This window comes from Pholis gunnellus (genome assembly GCF_910591455.1).
Source record: "Pholis gunnellus genome assembly, chromosome: 23".
In the NCBI taxonomy this organism is placed as follows: Eukaryota; Metazoa; Chordata; class Actinopteri; order Perciformes; family Pholidae; genus Pholis; species Pholis gunnellus.
The window spans coordinates 14,932,502-14,960,054 of NC_136550.1; the positions used below are offsets into that span (position 1 = coordinate 14,932,502).

The following is a 27,553-nucleotide window of genomic DNA, read 5'->3' on the forward strand; positions in this document are numbered from 1 at the left end:
CGTGCATTTTATACCTGGGCCTTCAATGCTGTCCTTCTACAGTTGAACCATCTCCTAATAACCTCATTATGACGCCACAGCTACAGTTATTATTTGTTTCTAGGGGTGTAACAATACACATTCATATTAAACCGCTCGGTACGAGGCTTACGAACCGAACAATACGTTTGAATAATACTAGTGCATTTGGAAAATGCAGAAGCTTAAATTGTGGGAAATATGATGTTTTCGGTGGACTTCGCTCAACCTGGCAACGTGCTGTCTGACACGCCCACCCCGGAACCACAACATTGTACTCTGGTGAGGCCGTGTGTTCTGGGAAGCGCTCTAAACTAGCTTAGCAGGAAAACAACAGCAGCACACACGATACACTCTCCCCTCAGCGTTTAGCTGTTCCTACTGATTCAAACAGGGCTAAAGCAATCGCCACACAATCCTCATTTCTCCAGACCATAATACTTGCTTTGTAAGAGAAAACAACAGCCCAAACAGAGACTCAAATGTCCGGCCCTAACCCAGAGCATGACTGGATGCTTCGTCATTAACGGACAATGCATATAGTCAAAATCAATGTAATTAACACAATGAGAAGTACAAACTCACAAGAACCAGTCACAGATATTTATATGACAACAAAGCAACAAATCAATCCAGCAACACTGAAGCGCTAAAACACGTATTCTGCCGCACACTAAAGAGCACGAGCCATTCAAATATTATTCACATCAGAGGGAACAATATTAACCATATCATAGAAACGACACCATAGACAAATGAACACAGTAGTAACGCTACTGCAGATGTAAAAACACAAAAGCACTTCACTTACCAAAGCTGCTGTTCACTTAAAGACAAAGTCCATCCTCCTTTCTTTGTTAATGAAGAGTTAAATGACGCGGTTGTACAGAACATCGGTGTGGTTCAGTTCCAGCCAGAGGTCCTCCTGCGAACATGTTCATTGAGTTGTAGATCCACTCGGGTCTCTCCAAAAGTTTTCAAAAGCACCGTAGCTTGTAAGTGTCCTGTTGTGCTATCGTGTCATTTTGCTGCCTTGGTTAGCCACCTCAGGTTAGCGTAGCGTAGCTCCAAACAGCTCCAAACACCAAGACGCTCAGTTGCAAATAAAATGCATTCTTAGCCATAAAATGTGCAAGGCTTCTCCGACGCTGTCAGCCAAGAATACCGTTTGTACAAATCATTTTCCTGACTGGGTCAGGGCTGATGTTCAGCTTTTCTTGAAATGTCCTTCTTGAGAAATCCGTTTCTCCTCCTTCGGCCATTGAGTGTTAAAAAAACTAAGTTAGGTAAAAAAACAAAGAATCTACACCAAGCAAAATGCTAAAATGTTATGTCAATGTCATAACTTCTTACATATTTTTCAATTTGAACTGTTACTACTAATACTAACTTCTGATAGCTGCTTCAGCGTCAACACAGTCACGCTAGCCCACTGACCAATCACGGCGCACGTTAATGCTGAGCCAGCCGCACGCTACCTTGGTAGCTCTGACACGTCAAAGAATACGCCCAACATGTTAAACTAAAGATCTGATTGGTTGAAGACTAATCAACAATATCATCCCCATTTACTATAATCTGCAAAGTCTACCTAGAAGTCATCGGGCCTCTCTTCTTACCTAGAGACATAGGGGTGAAATCAGATTGGATAAAAGCTCTACTTAAAACAAGCTGCACTGGAAGCAGCCCTGCTGGCTGGAAGCAGAGCAACTGAGGAAGACAGCAGCTGTGCAATGAGAAAATAAGCTAATGTGAAAAATTATTCAATTATGAAATAGCTATCATTTTGCGATTCTGTTGAGGCCAGCAGAGAAGGCTTTGCTGGCCCTGACGGCCCACCACTGCTCTTCATACACGACTAAATGTCCCAGGGACCCAGTAGGTCTGTTCTGTGTCTGCTGCATGTTTAAGGCACTTTTTTTCTAACACTGACTGGGTTGCAAGTCAGATGCTGAGTAGAATATCAATTTCTGAGCAAACCCACCTACAGACACACACAAAAATCATACAAAATAAGGGCGGAATTATGCATGTGAAATACATATGTATGAAAACAAACACACACAGAGGATCTGCAGTCACCTCCATTCCACCAGTAAATTCTATTTCTCTGACTGTCTATATTGCTTTCCCTCTGCAGCAAATTCAGCCACTTGGATTCCAGTCCAGTTATTGTGTGGACGCGCTGAATAGTGCTGCATGAGTAATATATTATAAATAGGCAGCCGAGAATATTGTCTGTCATCCAGCGTGATGAATTCTGAGTCATCATATTAAACGGGCCTCTTCTCAGCAATAAATGCATACATAGCACAAAGCTGCTGCCTCTAATCACACAGTCACACATTCACTTATGCTTAAATTGATTCCTGTGCAAACAATAGTGAAGCAACAACAGCAGGCAGAGCAGAGATACAGTTCTAATGCAAGTACTAATACCAGTAATACAACTCAGTGATGGAGTTCTACACACAACAAAAGCTGAATTATGACCTGCAGTTTGCAAGAGAAGATACAAACAAGTTGTTTAACTCTAACCCAGAATACACGAAGCCACAATGCTTTAGAATGTTCACAGACAATAATGTGATTGTTTTTACAACGACAGCACCTTAAGGTTTAGGTCAGCGACTGTAAACCCCTCTGTAAAAACAAGAGTTCACCTTATTTTGCTTCTTTCTGAGATTGAGATGAACAGATTGATACAAGAATAAAATCAACCGGACAGAAACAAGTTGTACAGATACAAGATAAAAACACCTCCAAAAACAATGAAAATGATATTGTAAGAAATAAAGTGCCGCCAATAAACCCTTAATTCTCCAGACGGTGGATATACTGAGAACCAATCCCTCAGCAGCCAGTCATGTTGTTGGTCTAAAGCTGTGTCATCAACACACACCTCATCCGTTTGGCTTTCAAATGGTTTTCCCAAGTAATAAATAGAATTTCGATAAAGCATGAATTATTTCTGTAAATGTGTCCGTATTGCTTGTTTTCTGAAGTTCACACATTCATCCAGCTCTCCCCGCTTTCCACAAACTTTTATTCAACAAGACATTCTTGTTGACATTCTTGATCCAGCCGAAAAATGAATTGATGTTTCAAGTAGATTAGACCACTGCAATGTTTTCCTGGTCTTCCTACAGAAAGAGGTTATAACTTGTATACAGAGCTCTCACCGGCTTAGGACCGGCCTACATCCCGAGCCTTTAGATCTCCCACCGCTGGTTTTCTGGATTCTCAAAACTCTACCAAAAGAAATGACGAGATGCAGAGGCAGGATCTGATGACATTTTAAACTGTACTTAACAATATGTGTTTAACCTTCCAAGACTTTTTCTAGCACCATTTCTTACAAAGTGCGTGTTTCACATGGAGTCCCACATGCGTTTCTCAATGACGTTATATGTCTTTAATGTCTTTTCATTAGTTGAACTTTTAAATTGCTGACTTTTCTGCAAGTCTAAGCACTTTAAACTCACCTGTATTTATTTTTATTTTTTATGTAAAGTTCTTTTAGCTGCATGTCATGTATGGACGATGCCATACAGATGAACCTTTATTGTTATTGTTATTATTATTATTATTTTTATTATATATGATGGTTTGGTTTTATGCATTGTTGGCTGTTCAGTGGAATTAGAAGACAGCGTTTATTCAGCAGGCTCTATAATCTTGTTTTTGACTCCTCTTCACACAGCTGAGATGCAAAAACAATGAGCATCCTGTCTCTGGCCCCAGATCAGTGTCACTGACTCACCCCTCACACCCCTAAAGTCTGCTTCTACATGTGTCCTTTGTGTCTGTCCTAACATCTGTTCTAACAAAGTTAAGGTACAAACTTCTTATAAAAGGAAATGCCACTCCTTCATGATGTAAATGCTCATTAAAATGAGTATCAGAGCAGCAGTAGAGACTAAATGTGTTTGATAAAAAAAGCTCAATAAACATCAGTACAAGCTGGAAGTGATTTAAAACAGGATAGTGATGCTGCTTGGCCGATCTCCTCAGGCAGCCAGGTTGTTCCAAAGCCCAAGGGCACTGGGAGAAGGCAGATCAAAGTCTGTGTGAGTGTGTGTTTGTGTGTGTGTGTGTGTGTGTGTGTGTGTGTGTGTGTGTGTGTGTGTGTGTGTGTGTGTGTGTGTGTGTGTGCACTGTTATCTTTAACACAGTATGTGATCATTCTGCTTGTGTTGCCACAGGTGTGCAGAGACCGCCGATGCCAAAATGCCTCTTTTACCGAGCTGGAGACTTGCATTGCACGCTGTCACGGCAAAGGGGTAAGCACACACACACACACACACAGTCTCACTGGCACACAGAGCCATGCAACAGACTCAACTCACTTAGCTGCCGGGCACGGCTCCCTAATCTTATTGTCACACTGTGTCCTTGGGCAAAGGTAGAGCTTTGCAGCGATGTCACCCAGACTGTCGTAAAAAGGCAGGAAAATAGATGGCTGGAATACAACGGCAACTGAAATGATGAACTATTCATTGGTGCAGTACAAGCAAGCCTGAGGCAGATAAGGAGGAACCATACATAGTTTATGAGCCAGTAACCAAGCTCTGGAGAGGAGTGTTTGGGGCTGAAATACTTGTTACTTTGGGAGAAGATGAGGATGAAGGTAGGGGTTATTTATCAGGGAACTCTAACTTTGAACTTTTGTCAGATGGTGGAGTTTTTTTATGTGGTGTTGATTCTATAAATGGCCTTCAAACATTTTACTTGCGAGTAAAATATAGTTAAAATACCCAGTAAGTTGAACAGGATAAGCAGATATAGAACATGGATGAGTGGAGAGAGAAATGGATGGATACTAAGAGACACCAATTTAAGTTCAGATGATGATACGCTTACCAAAGGGAAATGTCATCTCCACACTAAATACTGCAGACGTGCTGAGTTAAAGGCAGCTGTCTGATGTCCTACTGCATCCTACTGACTTCTGTCACCAGCAGGAGTCACTAGTGCAGTGACAAAGACATGATCCCTCACTGACTTCCCACTCGCAAACACAGTCAGTTGTGCCTGTTGACGCTCACGTCCAAGCTGGTAACACCCCTACAAGGAATAGAAAGGCTGGTTTCTACAGTGGTGGATAGGAACTCAGATAGCATTGTTTGTATTTACTTACACTTGCTTTTGTGCTCCTCTAAATTAAAGCATGCAGCAATGCAAGATATTCTACTCAGTGATTTGCAATAAACCGAATAAGTCCGGGGTTTCTAACACAAAATAAACTGTATGTAGATTGAATAGATACATAGGTATATAGTCTGAATTGGAGTGAGTACACATACAGTACACTACGTTACTAGTTTATCAGGTACACTTGACAAGCCAGATTCTGATTTATTTTGTCATTTTTCTAGATGTAGTTCCACTGGGCTCAGGAGGAAACACAGCAGTGTAAAGCAATATGGCCGTTGCCAGTATGTCTTTTTGATAGCTGAGGGGTTTCAGGCCGAAGCTGCTGACATGCTTTTGTCTGCTGTGTAATATTTGTGGAGCTACAGGAAAAAAAACCTTAAACCTTCTCAAGCGTGAATGAAGACATGCGAACAAGTCTGAGGAAACAGTTGGTGTTCTCAATGTCATGCTGTATTAGAGCTTCATCGCAAATCCATCTCAAAGTTACAACTTTATTAGTTTGGCAAAATATATTTAAGTATGTCATCAGTGGACAATATAACCTATAGTATTAAAGTCTCACTAAAGCCCTCACTGAGATATTTTTTAAATGTATCTCTTTTATTCCATCTTTTTTTGAAAGGAAGACAAAGGGTCTCTGGAGATACATCAGTCCTTCAAGGAGTTCTCAAGCCTCTGAGTGGGCAGACTGTTGGATGTGATTGACAGCTGAGCCGACAAACTTATGCCGGTAGCTGTAGCTTACAAGGACAGACAGCATGTTATTAGTGTTGCTGTTGAAGAATTAGAACCATCTAAACTGACAAACATTTGCAGTTAAGTGTTGAAGCTGATTAGCTACAAAGCTATCATGCCTGCAACCTGATGTTAGCGGTGTACTTTAACATGCCAAAGCATGTGCATCAATGTATTAAGAGTGACTTTCTGTGTCCACAGAGTATGAAGTGTCAGGTCTCTTATTATCAACTCCCCAAAACTAAAAACACAAGAACCAAAGTGTAAGGAATGGATTCTAACATGAGTCACTAAACTTGGCATACCTGGCTTACTAGCTTACTAGCCACATTAGTAGCCTAGCATTACTTCCAAGAGTTAGCACATCCATGGCTAACAAACTGTTTTTGTGGGGTAACAGTATTATACTTTCAGATTGATGGAGGCTGGAACCAATGATAGCTTCAACCTTTTTGATTTGGGACACAGAGTCTTCTTCCTGATGGCAGAGTTTTGTATTCAAAGAAAAGAGGATGTTGAGAATCTGCAAAGCTTTCTGTTACTTGTTGTGTGACTGCCTGCTCATACAGGCTTTGCATGGGCTCATAGTCTTTGTTCTCTATTACCTTTCTCTCCTCTGCATTCTATTGCACAGGTTGTCAATGTGTGTTTTCCAGCAAAGAAGGTTGTCTTTGTGGACAACTTAGTATTTGTAGCACGAGAATGATTGTGATGAGGCTCATGATCCTCGGATCAAGGACCATCTCTTGTGCTTTGGTGGTGTCTAAAATGACATGGTTAGTGTCACACAACTTGATGAAGGTGCTTATGTCCTTGTGAGGCTGAAAACCACAGTATCATCAGCATATTTTAACATATATTTTTTATATACTTTGTTACACTTTCCTGCAGTCATTAGCGGACAATGTAGAAAGTACCCGTGATATCACACGACCTTTTGGGACCGCTGTATTGCTGCGTTTGTCTCTGACAGCGTCGCATTGACCTTGACTTGCTGTGTCTCATTAGTTTAAAAAGAATAAAGCTGTTTAATGAGAGTAGTGTTGACACTCACAACCTTGCACAGTAGTAAACGCTGAACTAAAATCAATCATCTTTCTTTATGTACAGGACAACTCAAAATGCAGGCGTCCTGTGACGATTCAAAATATAATGGAATGTAATGCATTGAGGCTCTCAGTCATTATGTATTGATTTCAAATGTCTTTTTTCGGGCCTCGGTGACAACATAGCCGGCTACAGCCACGATAACAAACATTGACTAGCGAAGAGGTCTATCGATCAGTTTGGCCTATTAATCTGCACCAATAGGACGTTTTACAAACTATCGCTGTCGGTGGAACTGGGCTATGACAGTAGCTGACAGCTGTGCAGCCGCCACCAGTCACACGGGGATCATGTGGTGGGTGGGGGGCTTGGCACTCAGTGTTCTCCAGCCCTAAATGCATGATGTGGAGGCTGCTAACTTCCACAATAAAGAATCAATGAGTCACTAGGAAACATATTCTGCCCCTGCACTCTCTCTGCTACTAGATGATAGAGGTGCGATGCATTTTGGTCATTTTACTAACAAGGGGGACGGCATCCCCCCTCACCTCCCCCTCATCCCCCTTCAAATCACCTCCTGGATCAGTGCACAGCCTTTGGAAATTGGGCCGTTGTCTGAAAGGCTCATTGGGCACTGGTGTTAAGATTGACTTCTTCCACAAAGGGCCGTTGGACTATGGGAACATGCTAATGACTATTCCTCCTCACAGCTTTTGAGGAATTGAAATAGTGTCCCATATTCCTTTGTAGTGTCACAGGGCCATAAAACCAAAACCTTTATAAAACCCTATAAAGTTTTACTACACTTTCATACATAGTGTGTGTGAGTGTAACCCTAGTTGGCAAGGCCTAGTTTGTGTTGTGACTGCTGTATTGCTTGTTTTGACCCTGAGCGTTGACAGAAATGTGTCCCCTCGGAAGTCTTAAAAGTCTTTGTTTACCGCATCCACTGGACTGTACGAGGAATGGGCTTACCAGGCATTGAAATATTATGAGCGAGTAGAAAAACACCAGACGGATCCTCTCCTCCTCTAATCCCCTTCTCCTTCCATCTTCACTGTGTTGTTTCATGCTGTTTGTCTCCTTTCTGTTCACTGCTCTCAGTGTAACAGTGGATGGAGAATGGAAGTGGCTTTGAGTCAGGATTATTCTAAATAGACCGTTTCTGCCTTCTTCCAGCTCAGGGACTCCTCCTGTGCTAGGGTGTGTTTTTTAATTCAACATTTTCATATGATTCATATTGATCCTAGGGCTTTTTGGAGTGTGCTGGATGTCCATGTTAGTAAAGAGGAATAATGAGCAGAGGAAGTACTCTGAGCTCTACTGGAATGCTTCATTTAAAAAACAGGAGGTTTTCATTAAAACGGCTTTGAACATATTAGAAGTCCTGGAGATTGAGAGATCTAAAGTATATGTTATATATCACTGATGGTGTGTTTAAATCCAGGTCATTGTATTTCTTATCATACAGATGTTCATCATCTAAAAATACCTTTAAAAATAGGCCCAAAAAACTAAGATGTCCCAATGAAACCACACCAGGCCTCCTGAACCTGAAGTAAAAGAGCTTTTAAGAATCAGTTAACAACTGTGAGCCCTTCATGTCGACCAAGTGCTAATGGGCTAAAAAGCCGTGTTAATCACTGATAGGATAATTACGTCTGGATGTAATTGGAGCATGGCAGTATTTTCTCTTTCATTTAGGGGCGGTGAATTACACAAGATGTCTGGAGATATTAATCAAGTTTAAATGCTAATCTCTCGAGATTCTCTCACAAGTTTAAGGCAAGTTAATTAAAACCTTTACGTAGGGAAGGAAAGAGACTTTTATCCCCCTTCAGGTCACAGAGGTGGCTACTAGTCATGACTCAGGTCTGTCGTGGTCAAGTGGCTAGCAGCCATTCTTTATTCTTGACTGAGTCCTTTTTTTATTGGACACTTCTCTTGACTATTAACACCCTCCTCCCAATCTTATACAAAAATAACAATTTAACTTAGTGGCCTGTGGCAAAGACAATAGCCATGTTTTTATGCTGCGTTTGAAGTTGTGTGTCGTTGAACAGAAGATGACAATCAACACTGGCATGTACAAAGATTGCTGGTGGTAGGAGTGAGTAATATAGATCTAAGCTTCTACCACAGTATACGTAATCTCACTTTTGCGTTCGACCAGGGGAGTTAAACATATGCCGCGAGGGCCAGAAGCGGCACGCCAAAGGGTCCCATCCGGCCCACTGGAGGACTTCGCCAAGTGTAAAAATGACAGAGAAGTCATTCATTTCAAATCCTCAATAAAATGCACTGCATTTCCTGTTTGTCCACTGGGGATCATGATGTCCTAATCAGAGTAGCTTTTATACAGGCTACATGACACAACACTAGTGCAGGATGCTGTTTTTGCAGGAGCCGCCGGTGGAAAATGTCTTTGTCAAAAAGGAGAAAAGTGGACTCAGACTGACTATAGTTCCTTTTTTTTCACCGAGGTAAATGAGAAGCTGATGTGACTGGTGTGTTCACTGCACCTTTCAGTGCTCAAGGAATATAACCTAATATTTGGTGTCACTCTCAAAAAATACAAGAAGTCACAAGGACAACTGAGAACAAAGAAGATAAATGACTTGTTCAGTGAGACATCTCAGGCTGTTCCTCTGTTTTGTAAATGGATAGTTCATTATTTGTTAACATTTTCAGAAAGTACTTTTCAGTCTTTATACTAAAAAAGTGTTCCTTATAGGTTATTGTTTCATGGTTTTACTGGTCCGGCCTACTTGAAATCAGATGTGGCCCATGAGCTGAGATGAGTTGGACACCACTGTGTTGGACAATATTGGCTGAATTCCTCCAGAGATAATAAAGGGATAACTACTGTGTGTATACAGTGTAGCAAACATTTGTAGTCGGTATATAGTCATAGTGGGCGACTCGATGTGTCCAAGATACTTGGCAAGATAAGTTGCTGTTCCCGTAGCTGTCGACAGTGTGTGAATGTTGTATGGATGTTAGTTAGAGTCCTGATGGTCATGGTAGCCCTTGCCATCAGTGTATGAATGGTCAGTAAGGAACTGAAGGAGCTGCACAGCTGCAGTTAGATTATATGAGCTGAATGACATTTGTATTTGTCCTTTTATAAAGACCAGGGCCCATTTAACCCACTAGGGGGCCCCGTGACAAAAATATGGTGTGGGCCCCGACTTGTTCCTTTTCCTCTCTGTACGTGTAGGTCCTGTGTGAGTGTATTTAAGTAAGGCAAGGCAAGTTTATTTGTATAGCACATTTCGACAACAAGGCAATTCAAAGTGCTTCACATAAAACCATTAAAAGCATCAAAACGTAAGGCAAAAGAAAAGGAGATTTAAAAACAATTAAGAACATTCATTGAAACATTAAAAACAGTCATTAAAACACTAAAAGGCAGCGTAAGAAATAAAATACAGTAGTAAAATGCAGAAATGCAGGGAATTGATTAATATCCTTGAATCTGGTTCAATTAAAGGCAGCAAACAGAGAAGTAGACTTTTAAGTAGTTCCCTTTCAGTTTATAGTGTGCTTTAGTGGTGCACATCACTAAACAAATGAATCAAATAGTGAAGAACAAATAGAAACACTTCGGTGTGAGATACCATTGCTCATTATATGAGTGTTGTGTAGTCTTTATAAGAGGAATAAGTGAAGGTAGAGGAAGGAAAATCCCATTAAAACACAAACAGAGCCGATGTGTAGTAAACAAGAAATTAGTGCTTTTAACTTGGCAGGTAGACTTTTAACCTGCAGGCACGCACATACTGGATTATACTGAGACCGAACAGCATATCACATCAACCAATGCCTCGTGTGTGTGTGTGTGTGTGTGTGTGTGTGTGTGTGTGTGTGTGTGTGTGTGTGTGTGTGTGTGTGTGTGTGTGTGTATGTGTGTGTGTGTGTATGTGTGTGTGTGTGTGTATGTGTGTGTGTGTGTGTGTGTGTATGTGTGTGGTTATAGATGTGTAACAGCAATGGGAACTGCCACTGTAGTCGCGGCTGGGCACCACCCTTCTGTGAGAAGCCAGGACTCGGCGGCAGTGTGGACAGCGGACCTGTCCAGTATGACAGTGAGTTCACACACACACACACACATACACACACACACACACACACAAAGTGAGTCCTGCTATTGACCAAACCGTCCCTCCATCTGCACACTGATGGGATGAATTAGAAAATGGATAAATGTGTATAAAATCCCAGGTTTTCCCTCCATGATACTGTTATTAGATCATTTTGTAAAACTGACAAAAAACATTACATTCATGTTCATAGTCTATATTTACAACATGCTGCAAATGAAAGGCTCTAGAAAAGTGTTTTATGTTTAGCTTATCCTTGTGTAAAAAGAGCTGTTTGTGTGTAAAGATGTGGTGTAAAATACCATTTTTAAAAGAGTTTAAGCGTTTGCTTTTGCAAGAGATGTGAGATATTTATGAATTTGTGTGTTATGTTTTTGAGTAGAGTTAATAACTGTAGGCCTGTAGAAGTGACAGACACATCTGCACAGACAGTTATTAGAAACCATTTACAGACTACAGGAGCTATGTAAACATCACATCCCAAGTCTAATCACAAACAGGATATGACTCACGTCATGGATACTAGTGTGTATGTAAACACACTCAGCGTGTGTGTGTGTGTGTGTGTGTGTTTCAACAGGTCAGGTGGGCCTGGTGGTGGGGCTGCTGTTTGCCTTCCTGTTGGTCCTGCCTGCAGTGCTGCTGCTCTTCTACTGCTACAGGATCAAGACTTCCTATTACCATAAGTGGCTTTCCCAGAGAGAGAAGAACAAGAGCAACAAGTACTGTATCCCGTCTGTCTGTCTGTCTGTCTGTCTGTCTGTCTGTCTGTCTGTCTGTCTGCTAACACATGACAAACGTTACTTGAACTACATCCAGAACCGAGTGGAATTCATGAAATTACATATTCTGTACAGGACACCATTGCATCATTGCATCATTGTAGGTTATTACTTTTTGACTTTCCCATAATTGATCATACATTAAAAGGTAACTTTAGTATGTTTCAACCTGTATCCATAGACTGCATATAAGAAGTAGAGGTAGTCATGGTGATGTCCCCCATTGGTTTGTGGGCTGCTGCTTTGAAGCCTGGAGTTTGGCGATTTCACCATCACTGTCTTGGCCGTCGCCATGTTGTTATTTTGCAACCATATTGGGAATGTGGAGGAGTGACCTGTCAATCACGGTGTAGCCCCGCCCTAAAGCATCCCCTGCTTTATGGTCTGTTTGACTCTAAATGGACCATCATTTACTAAATGAACATCATGCTGTATTGAAGAAGACTTGAAACTAGAGATTGAGACCATAAACTCATGTTTACAATGTTTACTGAGGTAATAAATCAAGAGAGAAGTAGAGTCACTTTCTCATAGACTTCCATACAACCAGAGGAGTCGCCCCCTGGTGATCAGTGGAAAGAATGCAGGTTTTAAGACACTTCAGCATCGGCTTCCCTAGACAGAACCGGAGGTTGCCGCCTGCCTGGAACCCGTTTTCTAACGTTTTTGTGTCCAAGTGGCTAATGGGGACATTTTTGAAATTGTACCAGTATTGAGCGAAAGCACTGCTCTCTAACTTAGTCTCACTCAAGGAGAAGTCTCGTTGTAAATCCTTGGGAGAGTTGACTTGTTTCCAGTAGACAACGGTGGAAACGTGAGTGAGAGTTGGAGAGAGGAGTGTCAGAGTTTGTTGTATTGGAGTACAGAAAGTTTAGCTTAGTGTGATAAAAGATTTTCACTGTCATGGCTGAATATTTAGATGATTTCGACAATGGTAATGCAACGCAAGATTTCCGAAGGAGACTTCTCCTTGAGCGTTAACAAACAGACCGGATCAATCAAGAAAGGTAAAGGAAAAGGTTTCATTTCTAAAATGTTATCAATCCAAGCCTGCCAGTGGCAAAAACAAGCAATTTTAGCGGACGTATCGTGATGGTGACTAATTGGCCCGAAAGGATTACATTACAGCCCGATTAGCGGCTGACGTCTGCAGCTAGCTGTTGTCCCCATCAGTCACGTAGGTACAAAAACGTGAGAAAGAGGGTCCAGGTGGAAAAATACCGAAGTTACCCTTTAAGTAAAAATAAATCACAGAGGTTAGGGAAGAAAAAACAAGATCATTTGTGTAACTCTCATGCTTGATTCTCTCTCTATCTTTACACTTGTTTGTAAAAGAAACAACAGTGTATTATTATGCAGTTGAGCCTTCTAATATCACACCATCTGAATGAGAAGGGAGGGAAATGAATCATGCATGGACGGAAGAGAATATTTCCAGAAAAGGAAGGAGAGAAGAAAGGGGAAATGTGGCAGTGGAATGGATTTAAAAAAAAGGTCAGGGTGGGCGAAGTAAATAAATGAGAAACGGAAAGGAGGAAGGAAGGTGTTCAATCACAGGACAAGAAGAAGGGAGGAAGGAAGGAAGTGTGCACTGCATTGTCTGCCAGCGCTCCAAGCAGATGGATGCATGCACCGGAACATCTCGACATCAGCATAAATGGCAGCATTTTGTGCTGCAGCTCACCTCCATCGGAACCAAACAGAATCCTGTCCCTTCCTTTGTGAGCACCGGCATATCGCTCACCCAGTGACAGCCTCGTCATAACATCGGCTGAGTTAGTGCCTCTGAAAACACTCACGCGTTCCACAGTGATTTACACAGATGTGTCTGGAAATGATCCAGCAGTGCAACAGCCTTTGAAAGACTCTGACCTTCCAAATAAAGACCAGGAGAAAGTATTAATATTGGTCAAATTGAGCCTCAGCTGGCATTTACAGTAATTGCAGCTAAAGGGAGACAACTAAATGACTGGCTCACGCTATAGAAAACTGAGCTGCTAAGATGATTAAAAAGACTCTTAACAGCACAAGCGGCACTGAAAACCCTCTGCTTTTTTTGGTTTTGTTCCATGTCCAATCATTTGGGTTCATTTACAGTTCAACAGTGGTAGAGCGGGTGGCTCGAGCTGATTAAAGGCCTCTCTAAGCATATATACATCCAGTCTGCTTGGAAAGCCTTCCAATCAGCTAAGAGCCATGCAGTACATACATACACTGACTTTACTCACCAGTTTATAAAGTGCAGTACACCTCTACGGTCTAATGTTATCCAATGCAACGACCCTGCAGTAAATGCTTTCTTTGTGAAGCTCATAGTATTGAGGTATTGAGGTTGACTGTTGTTGCTCTAGAATGCTCTAGATGGGTCTGCAAATGTATAGTGGAAAGAACATGTACATATCAAGTTAGAGGTAACCTGTCGACTTTTAAAGCTGCACTAATCCATATTTTAAATGAAAGAAAGATGATGCTCAAAGTGACGAATCCACAGAGAATTATCCCCATCGCTGCAGTCTTCATTCTCACTGCTCTCATCAACCTGGTTTCCAGCAGCAGCAGCAACTGTTTCCACTCTACACTACCTGTCCAGCAGCAAACAGACACAGTTAGAGACGAGCTGGTGGACAACGTGAAGCATTTAGCAGATGAAGAGACAGATATTTTCCAGTCTTAGGTGGAGACCAAAGCAGAGCTAAACTAGAGACCATCTAGTGATGGGGTCACACCAGCCGGGACGTCAAATTGGCCCAGGATGTAAAGTTCCACTTCTGGCACCCTTGTTAGGACCACACCCGTCTTCAAACTCTTTTGAAAACCTTCATTTTAATCTCTGTACACCTGTAAAGTTTTCTGAACGCTTGTGATGCTGCCACAGTGACAACAATGTGTCAGACAGAATGATAGACAGATAGAAGTAATCTAAATCTGCTCTGTGGTAATTCCTGATACAGTTAGTCTGCTGGACCACATGTTTGCCATCATGACACACACACACAGACTCAAGGGGTGAAAACAATACCAGCACCACAGTCACGGCTGGTACAGAGAGTGAATATTGGACTTACATTCATCAGGTGGACACACAACAACTCCAGATGAATGATATTGTTGCTCTGTGTCTGCTGGATGTGTAAATAGGCAACGTTTGCTAATATCCATATCAACTCCATAAGGTGACACTGTGCCAGCTAACTCCTCTCACATCATCCTGGATGAGAAACTTCATGTTGCCGTCTCTTCTGTCTCTTTGGGGCCCTGAAATGAACATTAAGAAGAGCGATGGTTTATTTTCTGCCTGCTCTCATCCCTCTGCTCAGAACGGAGGCATCGGTGGAGAAAGGGAAGAACGGCCATCTGAATCCTGCCTTTCACCTGAAGGTGGTCGGACCAATCAACAAAGCTAGCAGCCACAAGGGGGTGAGTGGTGTGTGTGTGTGTGTGTGTGTGTGTGTGTGTGTGTGTGTGTGTGTGTGTGTGTGTGTGTGTGTGTGTGTGTGTGTGTGTGTGTGTGCGTTGGGTATAGAAATGGAAGGAGGATGGGGAGCTGGAAGGGGGGTGACTGTTTCTCTTGCTGTGTTTTAGTGAATAATAGAGCATCCATGTGGTTGACCTTCATATTTAATGGGCTCATTTTACAGCGGCTTGTTATATTGTGTGACCACTTAGAGTCTGCTTCCTCCCACGTTCACAACACTCCCCAACTGGTTCAATGTGCCTTCAGCATCATTTCATCATGTTGTTGTTTGCTTGTTTTTTAGCTTTTACTTAATTGGATGTAAGCAGCTCAGGGTTGTTGTACATTTATCATTGGCAAGGAAAGAAATACAAAACGGAGCAAGAAAGGAGATAGAAGAAGGAAAAGGAGGGATAAAGAATTTAAGGAAAAGGGGGCGGGAATCAATAAGTGTTAATAAGAACAATATGAGTGAACATTATTCATCCAGCATCTTGAAGACAAATATAGCTCAGTGGTATTTATAGTAATAGTAACTAATGACACAAACATTCAAATAAATATATAATATAATGAGAGCTTAACAACAATTGGGAATGGAATTACCAAAAACAAATCATTGGAAATACTTCATTTCCAAACTTTTTTTACTGTTATTATTTGTTGATGCAAATTTCTTGCCAGTAAAAATGTTAATTACAAAAAAAAGAGTGATGACTGAAAACATAAAAAAGAAAGGGACAGGAGAGGGTAACACTAAATACATTCATAAACTGAACAGTTCTTAGAGGAAAACACAAACAACTCCCAGACTGGACGACGCTGTGGTAGCAAACTGCCAATCACAAGGTCACCACGCCCTGCTTTAATGTCTATTTAACTCTAAATGGAAGTATAATTTACGAAATGAACATCATTCTGTATTGAAGGAGACTTGAAGGGCCTTTTTCTTGTTGACTTCTACACGGTCAAAATCCAGTTTTTGAGGGAGGAAAGGGCACTGGGGTCATCAGGATCAACAGCTATAGAGAGTAGGGTATCGTCTGCATAGTTATGAAAATCAATACTGTGCTTATTGGCTATGACCCTAATTGTAAAATATAAAAACTGAACCCCATATGGAATATTATTTGCTTTGTGATCTAATATCTAATAAGACTGTTCCAATTTAGGAGCCATTTTCCAACCTTTCAGTAAGAATGATAATAATGATAAAACAGTGTCAGAGGGTACACTGAGGTCCAAAAGTAAGATTACATTTTTTTAACAATTCACACGTTTCTATTTTGGGGTTATTTACTATTTTCACGAGATACATGTTAGTATATCCCTCCCACTGAATCCAGACTGGAACTTTTCCAATAAAGTGTTGCTATTATTTGAAGCAATTGCATGTAGACTTGCTTTTCAAAGATGTTGCTCGGGACAGCTGGTTGAAAATTGAATTTTTTTGGCTCATGTTTACATTGTTGTCTTTGTTGTGATTCTAGCTTCCTCACACCAGCAAAGAGGTCTTGCCTCTCAGACCAGGCCCTTTGCCGAATGGCACCCAGCCAGTCAACATTGTGCGACCTCTGAGACCTGCCCAGTCTCCCCAGGGTGGTCCCCGAGATCTCAAAGTGGTTCGCCCGCCTCTGCCAGCTGGCAAGCCCCCAGCAGCCCCACCTAAATCCCCCTCAACCCCACAGAGACTCAGCCCGCCCAAGAAACCTCTGCCCCTCAACCCCACACGATCTCCACTGGTAGGGTCCCTTTCGACACCTTTCTGTGCTGTACTTGACTATAATTTAATTTGGATCATCCCAGATGATGTCAAAGTCAGAATAGAGTTGAAGAATATGGAACAACATCCAGGCAGGGAGCCACGAAGGATATCAACTTTAGGAAAGCAGAAAGCAATACTTATCTCTTTTCACATTAGGCAAGGGACTGCTGTCTCTTGCTATTAAGTATAGGGAGAATGCTGTAAAGGCATCTCCATTTATAGTGGTTTAATGTTCAGAAAAAAGACCATAATTTTGCTCACCAACAGGGCATCAACACGAGCTGTCAGGCAGCCTGACAGTTGTTAAATGAATCTCCATTTCACCAATACCACCTACAGTAAGAGCTTCTTAGAAACAGACCACATGTTGTGAGCTCAGGTTTGCTACAAGGCAGTGTAGCATACATTACCATCACCTTGGTCTTGAAACAACCACTCACTAGAAGGGATTCAGTCCAATTGATATGGGGAAAATTGGAGAATATGTACAGAATAACATGATTTAAGCTCTATTTGGACGAGATTGGCATAACAGGTGGGGAATAAGATCTGCACTGTGCTCCTCTGTAATTTAACTCATTGTTCCAACATCGTAAGATTGCAGGATGTGTTCTATAATAGACATGGACATTCAGCAGAACTAGCCAAGGGAGAGAAGCAGTGCACTTTCTCTTTCTCTCATGATGGCTTTCCTTTCTTTTCTGTCCTCATGTTGGTTTCCAAATAAGCCTTTTTGTGTTTCTGTCTATCAGAGTAGCAAAAGCATTTTCCTCCATATTCATGCAAAAGTCTAATTTCACACTAAGCTGATATTAAAAAAAGGAGTACAAGCGGCCCTTCATGCAGAAACAAACTCTGAGATCCACTTTGGAATACAAGGATGACATTCCAGATCGGATTTGAACTACAGGCAAAACAACAGTGAATTAAAGCTGTAATCATGAGTGGGATGGGGGTGAAACAATCACTGACCAGCGCAGGTAATGTTAAAATCACTCCACCTCCGTGAGACAATGAAACCCTTTCCAAGTGGGGCTTAAATGCCAAATTTCTGAACCACATGTAAATAAGACTACAACTGCATGGCTTCTGTCTCACCGGTAATTTACTAGAAATGAAATGTTCAGGTGTTTCCAGAGCAGCTGTTTTTCTCAATCATTTCAGGTGCTTCGCTCGTTGCTTCCTTGTTGATGCTTAGAGTCAAAGCAAATCTTTTTTACCTGTTAGTAGAGCTCAGTTCTAACACAGAACCAACATCTGGTAAACATCTTAAGAGCTCGGGTCATTGGGTTTTGTACTCTCAACGTACTGTATTTACACAGATGAGGAGGGATCAGTCTAATGAGTGTCGGACTTTGGAAAGCTGTGCGATAAGATAACTCCTCCCGACTGCAACTAAATAGCTAATTTGTAAATGTAAATCAGAGATATTGCCAAATACACAGATCTAATGAGAAAACGGCTTGACTTTCTGTAGCAGAGTACTTCATAGATGAATTTATCTGAACCCTGAAGAAATAATGAATAAAACCGCAGTGTGTTTCTTTCCTATTGATCTATCTTCTCTAATCAGTGCTTCTCTGTGAAGTGTAAAATGCTTTTAATGCCAAGTTCTAAATGTCATATTGCTTTTTTCTTGTTTGTGTCAAATATCCAATATTTAATGTGAGTTGACTCTGCGATGTGATTGCTCTGGTGTAGAGGTGATTTTAATCTACTGCGCCTGTGTGAAGTGGGACTTCTCGTCTTATCAGCTAGCTGAACAGATTCCGGAGACAACCTGGATCCAGTCCAGTACAGAAACTGGAATGGAGTTCTCCTCCCTGCTGTGTCCATGTGCCAGGGATTTAGTGCTGTACGACGTGTTGGCGATGATCACACTTCTTCTACTTCTACATAACCCTGTCTTTTCTCTTCTTTTCTGTCTCTGGTTTTTACTTTATCTTCGTATTCTAGCAGTTTGCAAATGTATAATACATTTTGTTGACACCTAATCTTGTTAGTATGTCTTGGTGTCCTGTTGCATCTGAATGCTGAATTATGGAAATTTCAACAATCCATATTTCTGTTTGTTGTCTTTTAGTTAGTGTCTGAGCTGCAGCCCAGACCGTCCCCCTTCCCTCCTCAGAGGCCTCTCCCCCTCAGCCCAGCCAGAGGAGCCTCCCCCACAGTGAGTCCAGCCCGAATCCTGGTCTCCAAACCCTCCCCGGGCCTGCTGGTCATGATGCCCCCGGCAGTGGGACCCAAACCTGTGGGCAAAGTCTCAGCCATCCCCCCTCTCAGAGCTCTCAGGTGGGCAAACACACAGACATACTGTACGTTAGGGTCTTCTGTTCTCTTTCCTCTCTGTTATAAAATGAGAGGGTTTCATTTCTCCTGCTCAGGGAAAAGTGTTACAGAGGTTTAAACGGTGAAAGGTCAATCACATCATTTCATTGCTATGTAACACAGTTTAACAACAACTTAAAATGCTTAATTGCTCTCTTCAGCAATTTGCATTAGCAACAAAAGCCCTTTCAGACTTGCACATCTTCTGAGGCATTTGAACCTGTTGGTCTCAAGTCTCAATAAGCACCCTGGTCACTTCTACTTAGAACATTTAGTAACATTTCCACATCACTTTCACACGGAACAGGTCGGAATGAAATTCACAGCCCAGTCGCCATGAAAAAATGTTGGCATTGTACGTTTACAAACCACAGAATGTGGACGAGTGCAACGAGCGATGTGCAGAGCAACATTGTTACTTTACATCGTTACTTTACATCGTTACGTTGTTACTTTACATTGTTACTTTACATCGTTACTTTACATCGTTACTTTACGTTGTTACTTTACATCGTTACTTTACGTTGTTACTTTACATTGTTACTTTACGTTGTTACTTTACATCGTTACTTAACATCGTTACGTTGTTACTTTACGTTGTTACTTTACGTTGTTAAGTTGTTACTTTACGTTGTTACTTTACATTGTTACTTTACGTTGTTACTTTACATCGTTACGTTGTTACTTTACATTGTTAAGTTGTTACTTTACGTTGTTACTTTACATCGTTACGTTGTTACTTTAGATTGTTACTTTACTTTGTTACTTTACATTGTTACTTTACTTTGTTACTTTACATTGTTACGTTGTTACTTTAGATCAGTGGTCCCCAAACTGCGGCCCGCCTCCACATTTGGTCCGGCCCCCTGAACAATACCAGAGAGGCATTATGATTTTTTTTCAGTCTGCACAATTAATCAAATTTTAATCGCGATCACGATTTTGGCTGCCACGATTAAATGAGCATGATCGTCTGCGATATTAACGTTTAAAATACGTGCTCTGCTACATATCAAATCAAACGCTTCCTGAATCAGCCAACCACCAGGGGGCGAACGAGATGAGAGCTGTCATGCACGCACCCTGTAGAAGTAGAAGAGTAGAAGAAGTAGAAGAACAGAGAGACGGAGCTTGAAGGACGAGTACTTGTGCTTAATTTATTTACACGCCGGCATGTCATGTCTGTCACTACATGGTCGCGCGTTTTCAATTCCCCTGCTCTCTGTATCGCGCACGGCGGTGTTCCGCCCCGATCCGCGCGCACGATGCAACAGTCGCTCACCTGCGAGTAGCACGCACGTAGCACCCCCCCCCCATAATCGGGCCCTAGGTCAAACGATATGTTCAGTGATGTGGCCCTCACAGGAAAAAGTTTGGGGACCCCTGCTTTAGATTGTTACTTTACTTTGTTACTTTACATTGTTACGTTGTTACTTGACGTTGTTACTTTACATCGTTGCATCATTACTTTACATCGTTACGTTGTTACTTTACATTGTTACTTTACATTGTTACTTTACATCGTTACGTTGTTACTTTACATTGTTACTTTACATCGTTGCATCATTACTTTACATCGTTACGTTGTTACTTTACATTGTTACTTTACATCGTTGCATCATTACTTTACATCGTTACGTTGTTACTTTACATTGTTACTTTACATTGTTACTTTACATCGTTACTTTGTTACTTTACATTGTTACGTTGTTACTTGACGTTGTTACTTTACATCGTTGCATCATTACTTTACATCGTTACGTTGTTACTTTACATTGTTACTTTACATTGTTACTTTACATCGTTACGTTGTTACTTTACATTGTTACTTTACATCGTTGCATCATTACTTTACATCGTTACGTTGTTACTTTACATTGTTACTTTACATCGTTGCATCATTACTTTACATCGTTACGTTGTTACTTTACATTGTTACTTTACATTGTTACTTTACATCGTTACTTTGTTACTTTACATTGTTACGTTGTTACTTGACGTTGTTACTTTACATCGTTACATCATTACTTTACATCGTTACGTTGTTACTTTACATTGTTACTTTACATCGTTACTTTACATCGTTACTTTACATCGTTACTTTACATCGTTACGTTGTTACTTTACATTGTTACTTTACATTGTTACTTTACATCGTTACGTTGTTACTTTACATTGTTACTTTACGTTGTTACTTTGCGTTGTTAAGTTATTATTTTAACACAAGCGACAGGACTGTCGTGTGCACAGTATCAGGGTGCCCCCTCAATGATTGCTAGTCCAGTAATTGGAGAGGTAATTCTTGGTGTCTAAAAGTCGATATATAACTTTCTCCTCAGGGGAGCTTAAACTTTGAGCCTACAGGTGGATGTAGGGCTCACGAGGAAGTTGGTCTTATGAAATGTTAAATGAACAGCATCAGACCTGAGACTTGACCACACCCAACATCACAACAGGGTGTGATGAGGTGCTGTCTGTTGCACCAGTGACCCCACCTAGCTAGTACCATGCTACATCACTGCTGAACAGGTTGAACAGAAAGCATGTTGTCACCCCCAGCTTTCAGGGCAAGATTGATTATTAGACTCTTGACGGCTCAATTGCAAAGGGTGCAGCTAGTAGAGAATGTATGAGTGTACAGTCCACCTGGTTTTATCTAGTGCAGTGACCGTTTGGGGCGTGGCCATTCAGAGATCGTGCCCGTTCGGAACGGTTGGCTCCCAGGTTTGATGCTTGCGGCATTGTTGACAGTATTCCTATCCAAGTTTACAAACCATGCAATGCAATGACTTAGTTCTTCATCAGCAATACATTTTGTGTTTATGAGTACCATGCCCTCAGTCTGAAAGCCTGTACTTACTTTTTTCGACGATTTTTTCTGTAAATGTAGTAAAAGTCAGATGGGGAAACCTCAAGGTGATGATCGTTCCTCAGGTTTTTATGGTTCCTCTGCTCCTGTAATCGAGTAGATCGATCAAAATGTCTCTACATCTGGTCTCTCTGGCAATACCAAGATCAGAGCTCACACTTAACACCAGCTGCTGGTGAGACCCTGTTAGTTCAGAGACTTGATGAGAGGAAAGAGCAGCCTGTATCACACTTTACAAATCCCCAGCAAAGTGTGTCTTTGTGTTCAAAGTAGGATTGAACTGTGTATGGAAAGCAATAGAACGGGTTAAAAATCAATATCTTTGGAACACACTGATGGATGGCTGGTATTTGTGTTTATGATACCTGTTCTTATAATAGCTAGTTTTAATCCAGGAAATTCCTGCGTGACTTTATTCTCATTAGGGTGGAACGTTTTTTACTGAAAACAATCGACTTAAAAAGTGGAAATTTCCGATTTTTCGGACTTTGTATGTCACGTACCACATAACTTCAATGTCTATGGTTCCATTCCAGCAGAGGACCTGTGTTGCATGTCATACTCTCTTTCCTCGTTTCCTGCTTACCTCTATCCTATCCTCTGTAATTAAAGTGCCTACTTCCTAACAACAAGACCACGTCCACCAACCTAATTTATTATCTTGTCATTTTGAATTTGTCATGATTTCTTTGGATTTTGGACGGTGTATGGTTCATGGTGATGAAGGAACATGTCACCCAGTGAACCAGCTTGGCTCATTGGTATGTTTTAAAACAACAATGGAGCTCTATGGCACAGTGGAAGAAGAGATGTCAGGCTGTGATACACACAATACTTGTTCCTACCCGATTCCAAAATATGAGAAAGTCAGTATGCTGTATGAGTTTGACATTAAAATAGAATTTCTTCTTCTTGTCCTTCTCCTTCCAGACCGGTCCCAGGTGCCAAAGCAAACACAGCCTCGCCTCTGCCACGAAAATGACCTTCTCCTCCACCCTCCACCCTCCGAGGAGGCATACAGCCGACAGCCTATTTGCACTAAAGAGACGGTGGCCGGTAAACCACAGAGCTGTCGCACACACCAGAGGAGGACCAACACAAATTTGAAACCTGAGACACGAAAGAACAAACAGGAGTCTTACCATTTCAGACTTCAAAATGAAACCTCCCTTTCATTCTCTACCTTAACCCCACCTCCACCCTCCTCCTCCCAGCGCGCTGACATCAACCACAACGACGCAGTTTTGCACGGAGGCCTTGCAGACTGAGACCACTGTTATCGCTGGGGGACGGTCACATTTGCCAAATCAATTTTTTTACGGATTATTATTTGTTTTTTTAAATATGTTAATGCTGTCTGTGTACAAACAATGCATTTTGTAATGACTGTTGTTCTGTTTACAGTTTGTGTTACGTCACGTTTTATGATTTATGTTATGTGCCAAAGAGGTCTCTTCATGCCTGGGGTGTGTCCCAAAATCTTCTTATGTCACCTTAAGTTTACCGCAAGTCAACTCCTCCTTACTTTTAGAATTTAGATTTTATAATTTATTGTGTCGTATGTGGAACGTCTAAAGTACAAATCTGGAGATTCAGTGGCCTATCAGGAGGGAGAGAGAGCCAATCACACAGCAGCTTCTTTTCAAAACTGTTTACATGCTGGAGGATTTGACGGATGCGTGGGACTTGCAGGACACACCTTTGGTCGCTCATGTTGATTTGAATGTCTTTCGCTGTGTTATGACTTTTGAATTGTTACATAAAATATTTTTACAAAACTATCAAGTCTTTATTTATTTTTTATTCCATATGCAATGATGTGATGACAGGCTGTTCAGTATGAATGAATGACTGCAATGTCTTGACTTGGAAGCTGAATGTGTCGCGCTTTCTTCAGGCCAAAGTCTTTTCAAAGGAGCACAAATGAAAGTTGTGTCCAATAACAGACATTAAAAAAAGATGCTATTCTGTTTATTATGGGAAATGTCCAGTGTTTTTGGAGCTTGATCGGTACTTTGGAATAAAAAGACACCCCCTACTTAAAGAGTAACTTGACGCCAGGCTGAAAAGCAGTGTTTTGCTGCCCTCTCTGGCTGAAAGTCTCAAGCCTGTTTACCTCTGACCATAATCAGCAACACTGGTGAACCCTTGGGCCTCACGCAGAAACATTCTCTTACACTGATCTTATATTTTCTCTACATTTTCTGTTCAGAGAAATAAAATCACAAAAATCTGTTCCAGATCCAAACATTCTACATTTCCAGAGCGTCACTACCGGTGTTACAGGAAAATCAAAAAGCATTGAAGAGCACAATAGGCCATTCAGAAGCTGAAGGTTGTATAGTTGTAATTGGGATCATCGGACCAATAGGATTTCTTTAATAATCCAATCCTTGCAATCAGTCTTAAACATAAGTTAAAATCTAAATTTGGTTATATGATATTTTTTTGCTTGCGTTGGACAGACTGTGAAAACAATGTGTTTTTTCTCATCATGGTAAGAGTGACCTCAATCTAAGAAAAGAGCAAGAACAAATTAAAGAGGAGGGCCGTTTTACGATGAAATACAGCACAATTATTTTCAATGTACACCCAGCACTCAGAACACAGAAGCGAACAGACATCGTGCTCTAATGCAAACCACTTCTTAATACCTTGTGATTGACATTCAAACGAACAAAAAATGTTTTAACACCACCGCTGCAACTTCAGCCGTGACAGGACACGTGAGTGCCATCATTTCATCACGGTGCTGCACTATCATGTCATATTCTGGAAATGATTTAGTATTTACAAGCAGTGAAGAAGGGGGTAGCTGTAGCACGTGCATTCTCTTACTTGTCCTGAACACATTTGCTGTGTTGGACCTCTTGAGTGTCGCCTTTTTCCTGACTTTGCATTTGGAAATGACTCACATTGCTTTTGAAGCGGAGCACCCGGCTGACGTTCAGTGCTGTTAAAGCAAACCTGTTGTCTGAGTGTAAAGGTTCAACGTGTCCCATTGGTGAGGAGGTCTGAGCAGCTGTTTCATTGTGTCCATTAAGGGCAGTCAGTCCTCGTCTTTGTCTTAATGCCAGAGTTTCTTATGAAAACAAAGAATCTCACAGCGGGGCCACAATGATCTTATAGTTCCTGGCTGACGAGCCAAGTATGAAGTCTTTACATCATGGGTCGTCTCCACTCTCACCTGCCCTTAATGGATTCCGCTCTGATGGAAAGGAGATATCAGAGCGGCAGCTCTCTTCTCCCTGGAGACTAATGTATTGGGAGAGTCAGCGGTTGGAGTGGAACGCTATCGGACAGCGAGGAGGAATGGCCTCGTGGGGAGACGTATCGATGTAGACGTTTTCCCAGCCCATTACCAGCTCGGCACCCGGAGCCCAACCAAACCTGTGGGCACCAGACAGCGGACGTGACCGAAATGAGGAGAGCTGAGTTTTTCCAGGACCGCTGTCTATGAATCACGTTTTGTGCAGCCACAGGCCTGAGGGCGGTGAATACATATGTTAGTGTCTTCCCTCAGGCTAGCCTGCAGTCGGCGAGCTACATACATGAAGTGAGGGGTTTATAAAAACACAAGCCAGTCAGGTTTTGCTCCAACGATAAACTCTGGATAACAGCAACGTGACATCTGAGCCAGCTTGGCTTTTCATACTACCTCCCACGCTCGCTTCCTGAGGGGGTCTCCGGTTATTTTGTTTGTTGAATGAAAGTTTCTGTGGTTTACTAGCCAGTAACAGGACAACAGCACTTCCTATTAAATAGATCATTGGGATTTAAAAAATTATTTTTGGTTTTAAAATCTATTTTAATTTGTTCCCCCTAAATTCAGGTGTTAATACAAAACTATAATGGAATATAATACAGTAAGGCTCCCAGGCCTTCTGTATTGCTTTCAAGCATTTATTCTCCTGTAGATCTACTTTTCTCATTTAATGTTATCTCTGCTGAGTCTACACACATGTAGTCATGATTAACTCTGACCTCTTTAAATGTGCAAATGGAATTAATGCATTTCAATGATACATTTATTCATTTTAATGTATGTATAAACACCTGGACTTTAATATATCAGATGAGCTTCAACAGAAATGTCTGCACATCCAAAAAATATCCCACATATCTGAGAAGTTGAGAATAAAGCAATTTAATGAGAATAAAGTCAGAATTTCTTGTGAAAAAAAGTCGGGCAACGGCTATTTTGTTTTTAAGGAAAAAAGTCTCAATACATTTTTTTGTATACAACAAGCTTAAATGTACTATGAAGTTTGACAAATAAGGCACTGCTTACATTAAACACCAGTATCCAAATGGTGTTTGTTAAAGCAGTATAATATTTTGGGGATTTTGCTGATTCGCTTTCTTGCCGAGCGTTGGGTGGATGAGGAGGTCGACCTCTCTCATGTCTTTCCATTAAATAGATTCTGCAGCCAGCTGCTGGTGAAAACTGTATTCCTCTGGAGAGCATGTTGTGTAAATTTCACGGATTTCTGCCTCTTACATTTTTATATTTCCTGTGCAGATCTGATCGATAATGGCACAAGATGAAATGTCCGAGGGTCATCACAATCTTTCGTCACCTGGGCAGCGTGGACATCCACAGCACGTTTCATAGCAAGCTGGCCTGTAAATGTCAGGAATATGTGGGGGGCCTCCTGACATCCACGGGCTTCGAGTATTGTTTGAGAGAGACCAGCTGCCCCTTTTGCAGCAGTTTAAGATTATTCAGTCTCTGCTCCATCATGTTGTGCTCTTTGATGTCTCCTTTTAGTATGTTGGAGTAACCCTTGCATGAATGGGGTTAATGGTGTAATCCCTCACTGAATAAGCTGACTCATGGCTTTTATATAGAAATGGAAACAATCTGTTGGAAGCCTCGTGGGCCGTGAACACCACTGACAATCTCCAAACAGAAAGTCGCTCTGATTCTGCTTCAGAGCTGCAGATCAGACTAAAGACAAAACCAGCTGCTACCGACGGTTTCATCTCCTCTGCTTCGAGGCAGTATGACCCGTCTGAGCAGTCGGAGCTGGACGGACACATCAGAGTCTCTCATTCAGCTATTGTGCCGAGTTCACACAGGCAGCTGCAGCATGCCGCCAGAGAACATCCAGCAAGTTAGTTAAACTGGTGGGATCAGCAAGAATTCCTCTCTGTAGTAACAGAAAAATGATAAAGCCAGAAAAAATCTAGTTCCAGGTCATAATGTCAATAAATCAGCTGAAGAAAACGACTGCACCTCAGAGGACCCGTCTGTTAAACTCCTCAAGGTCACAGACGACACAACGGTCATCG

At 41.5% G+C, this 27,553-nt stretch overlaps 1 protein-coding gene across 1 annotated transcript in view; it reads left to right on the forward strand.

Annotated features, from left to right (window-relative positions):
• The window catches only part of adam19a (ADAM metallopeptidase domain 19a), a 178,166-nt gene extending 154,194 nt beyond the window's left edge, over positions 1–23,972 (forward strand). The window contains exons 17-23 of the mRNA XM_079184476.1: positions 4,224–4,301; positions 10,937–11,045; positions 11,641–11,782; positions 15,160–15,259; positions 16,787–17,038; positions 19,145–19,353; positions 23,189–23,972. Of these exons, the coding sequence (XP_079040602.1) occupies positions 4,224–4,301; positions 10,937–11,045; positions 11,641–11,782; positions 15,160–15,259; positions 16,787–17,038; positions 19,145–19,353; positions 23,189–23,240 (942 nt within the window). The 3' untranslated portion in view covers positions 23,241–23,972. The remainder of the gene's footprint in view (positions 1–4,223; positions 4,302–10,936; positions 11,046–11,640; positions 11,783–15,159; positions 15,260–16,786; positions 17,039–19,144; positions 19,354–23,188) is intronic.
• Positions 23,973–27,553: the final 3,581 nt, after the last annotated feature.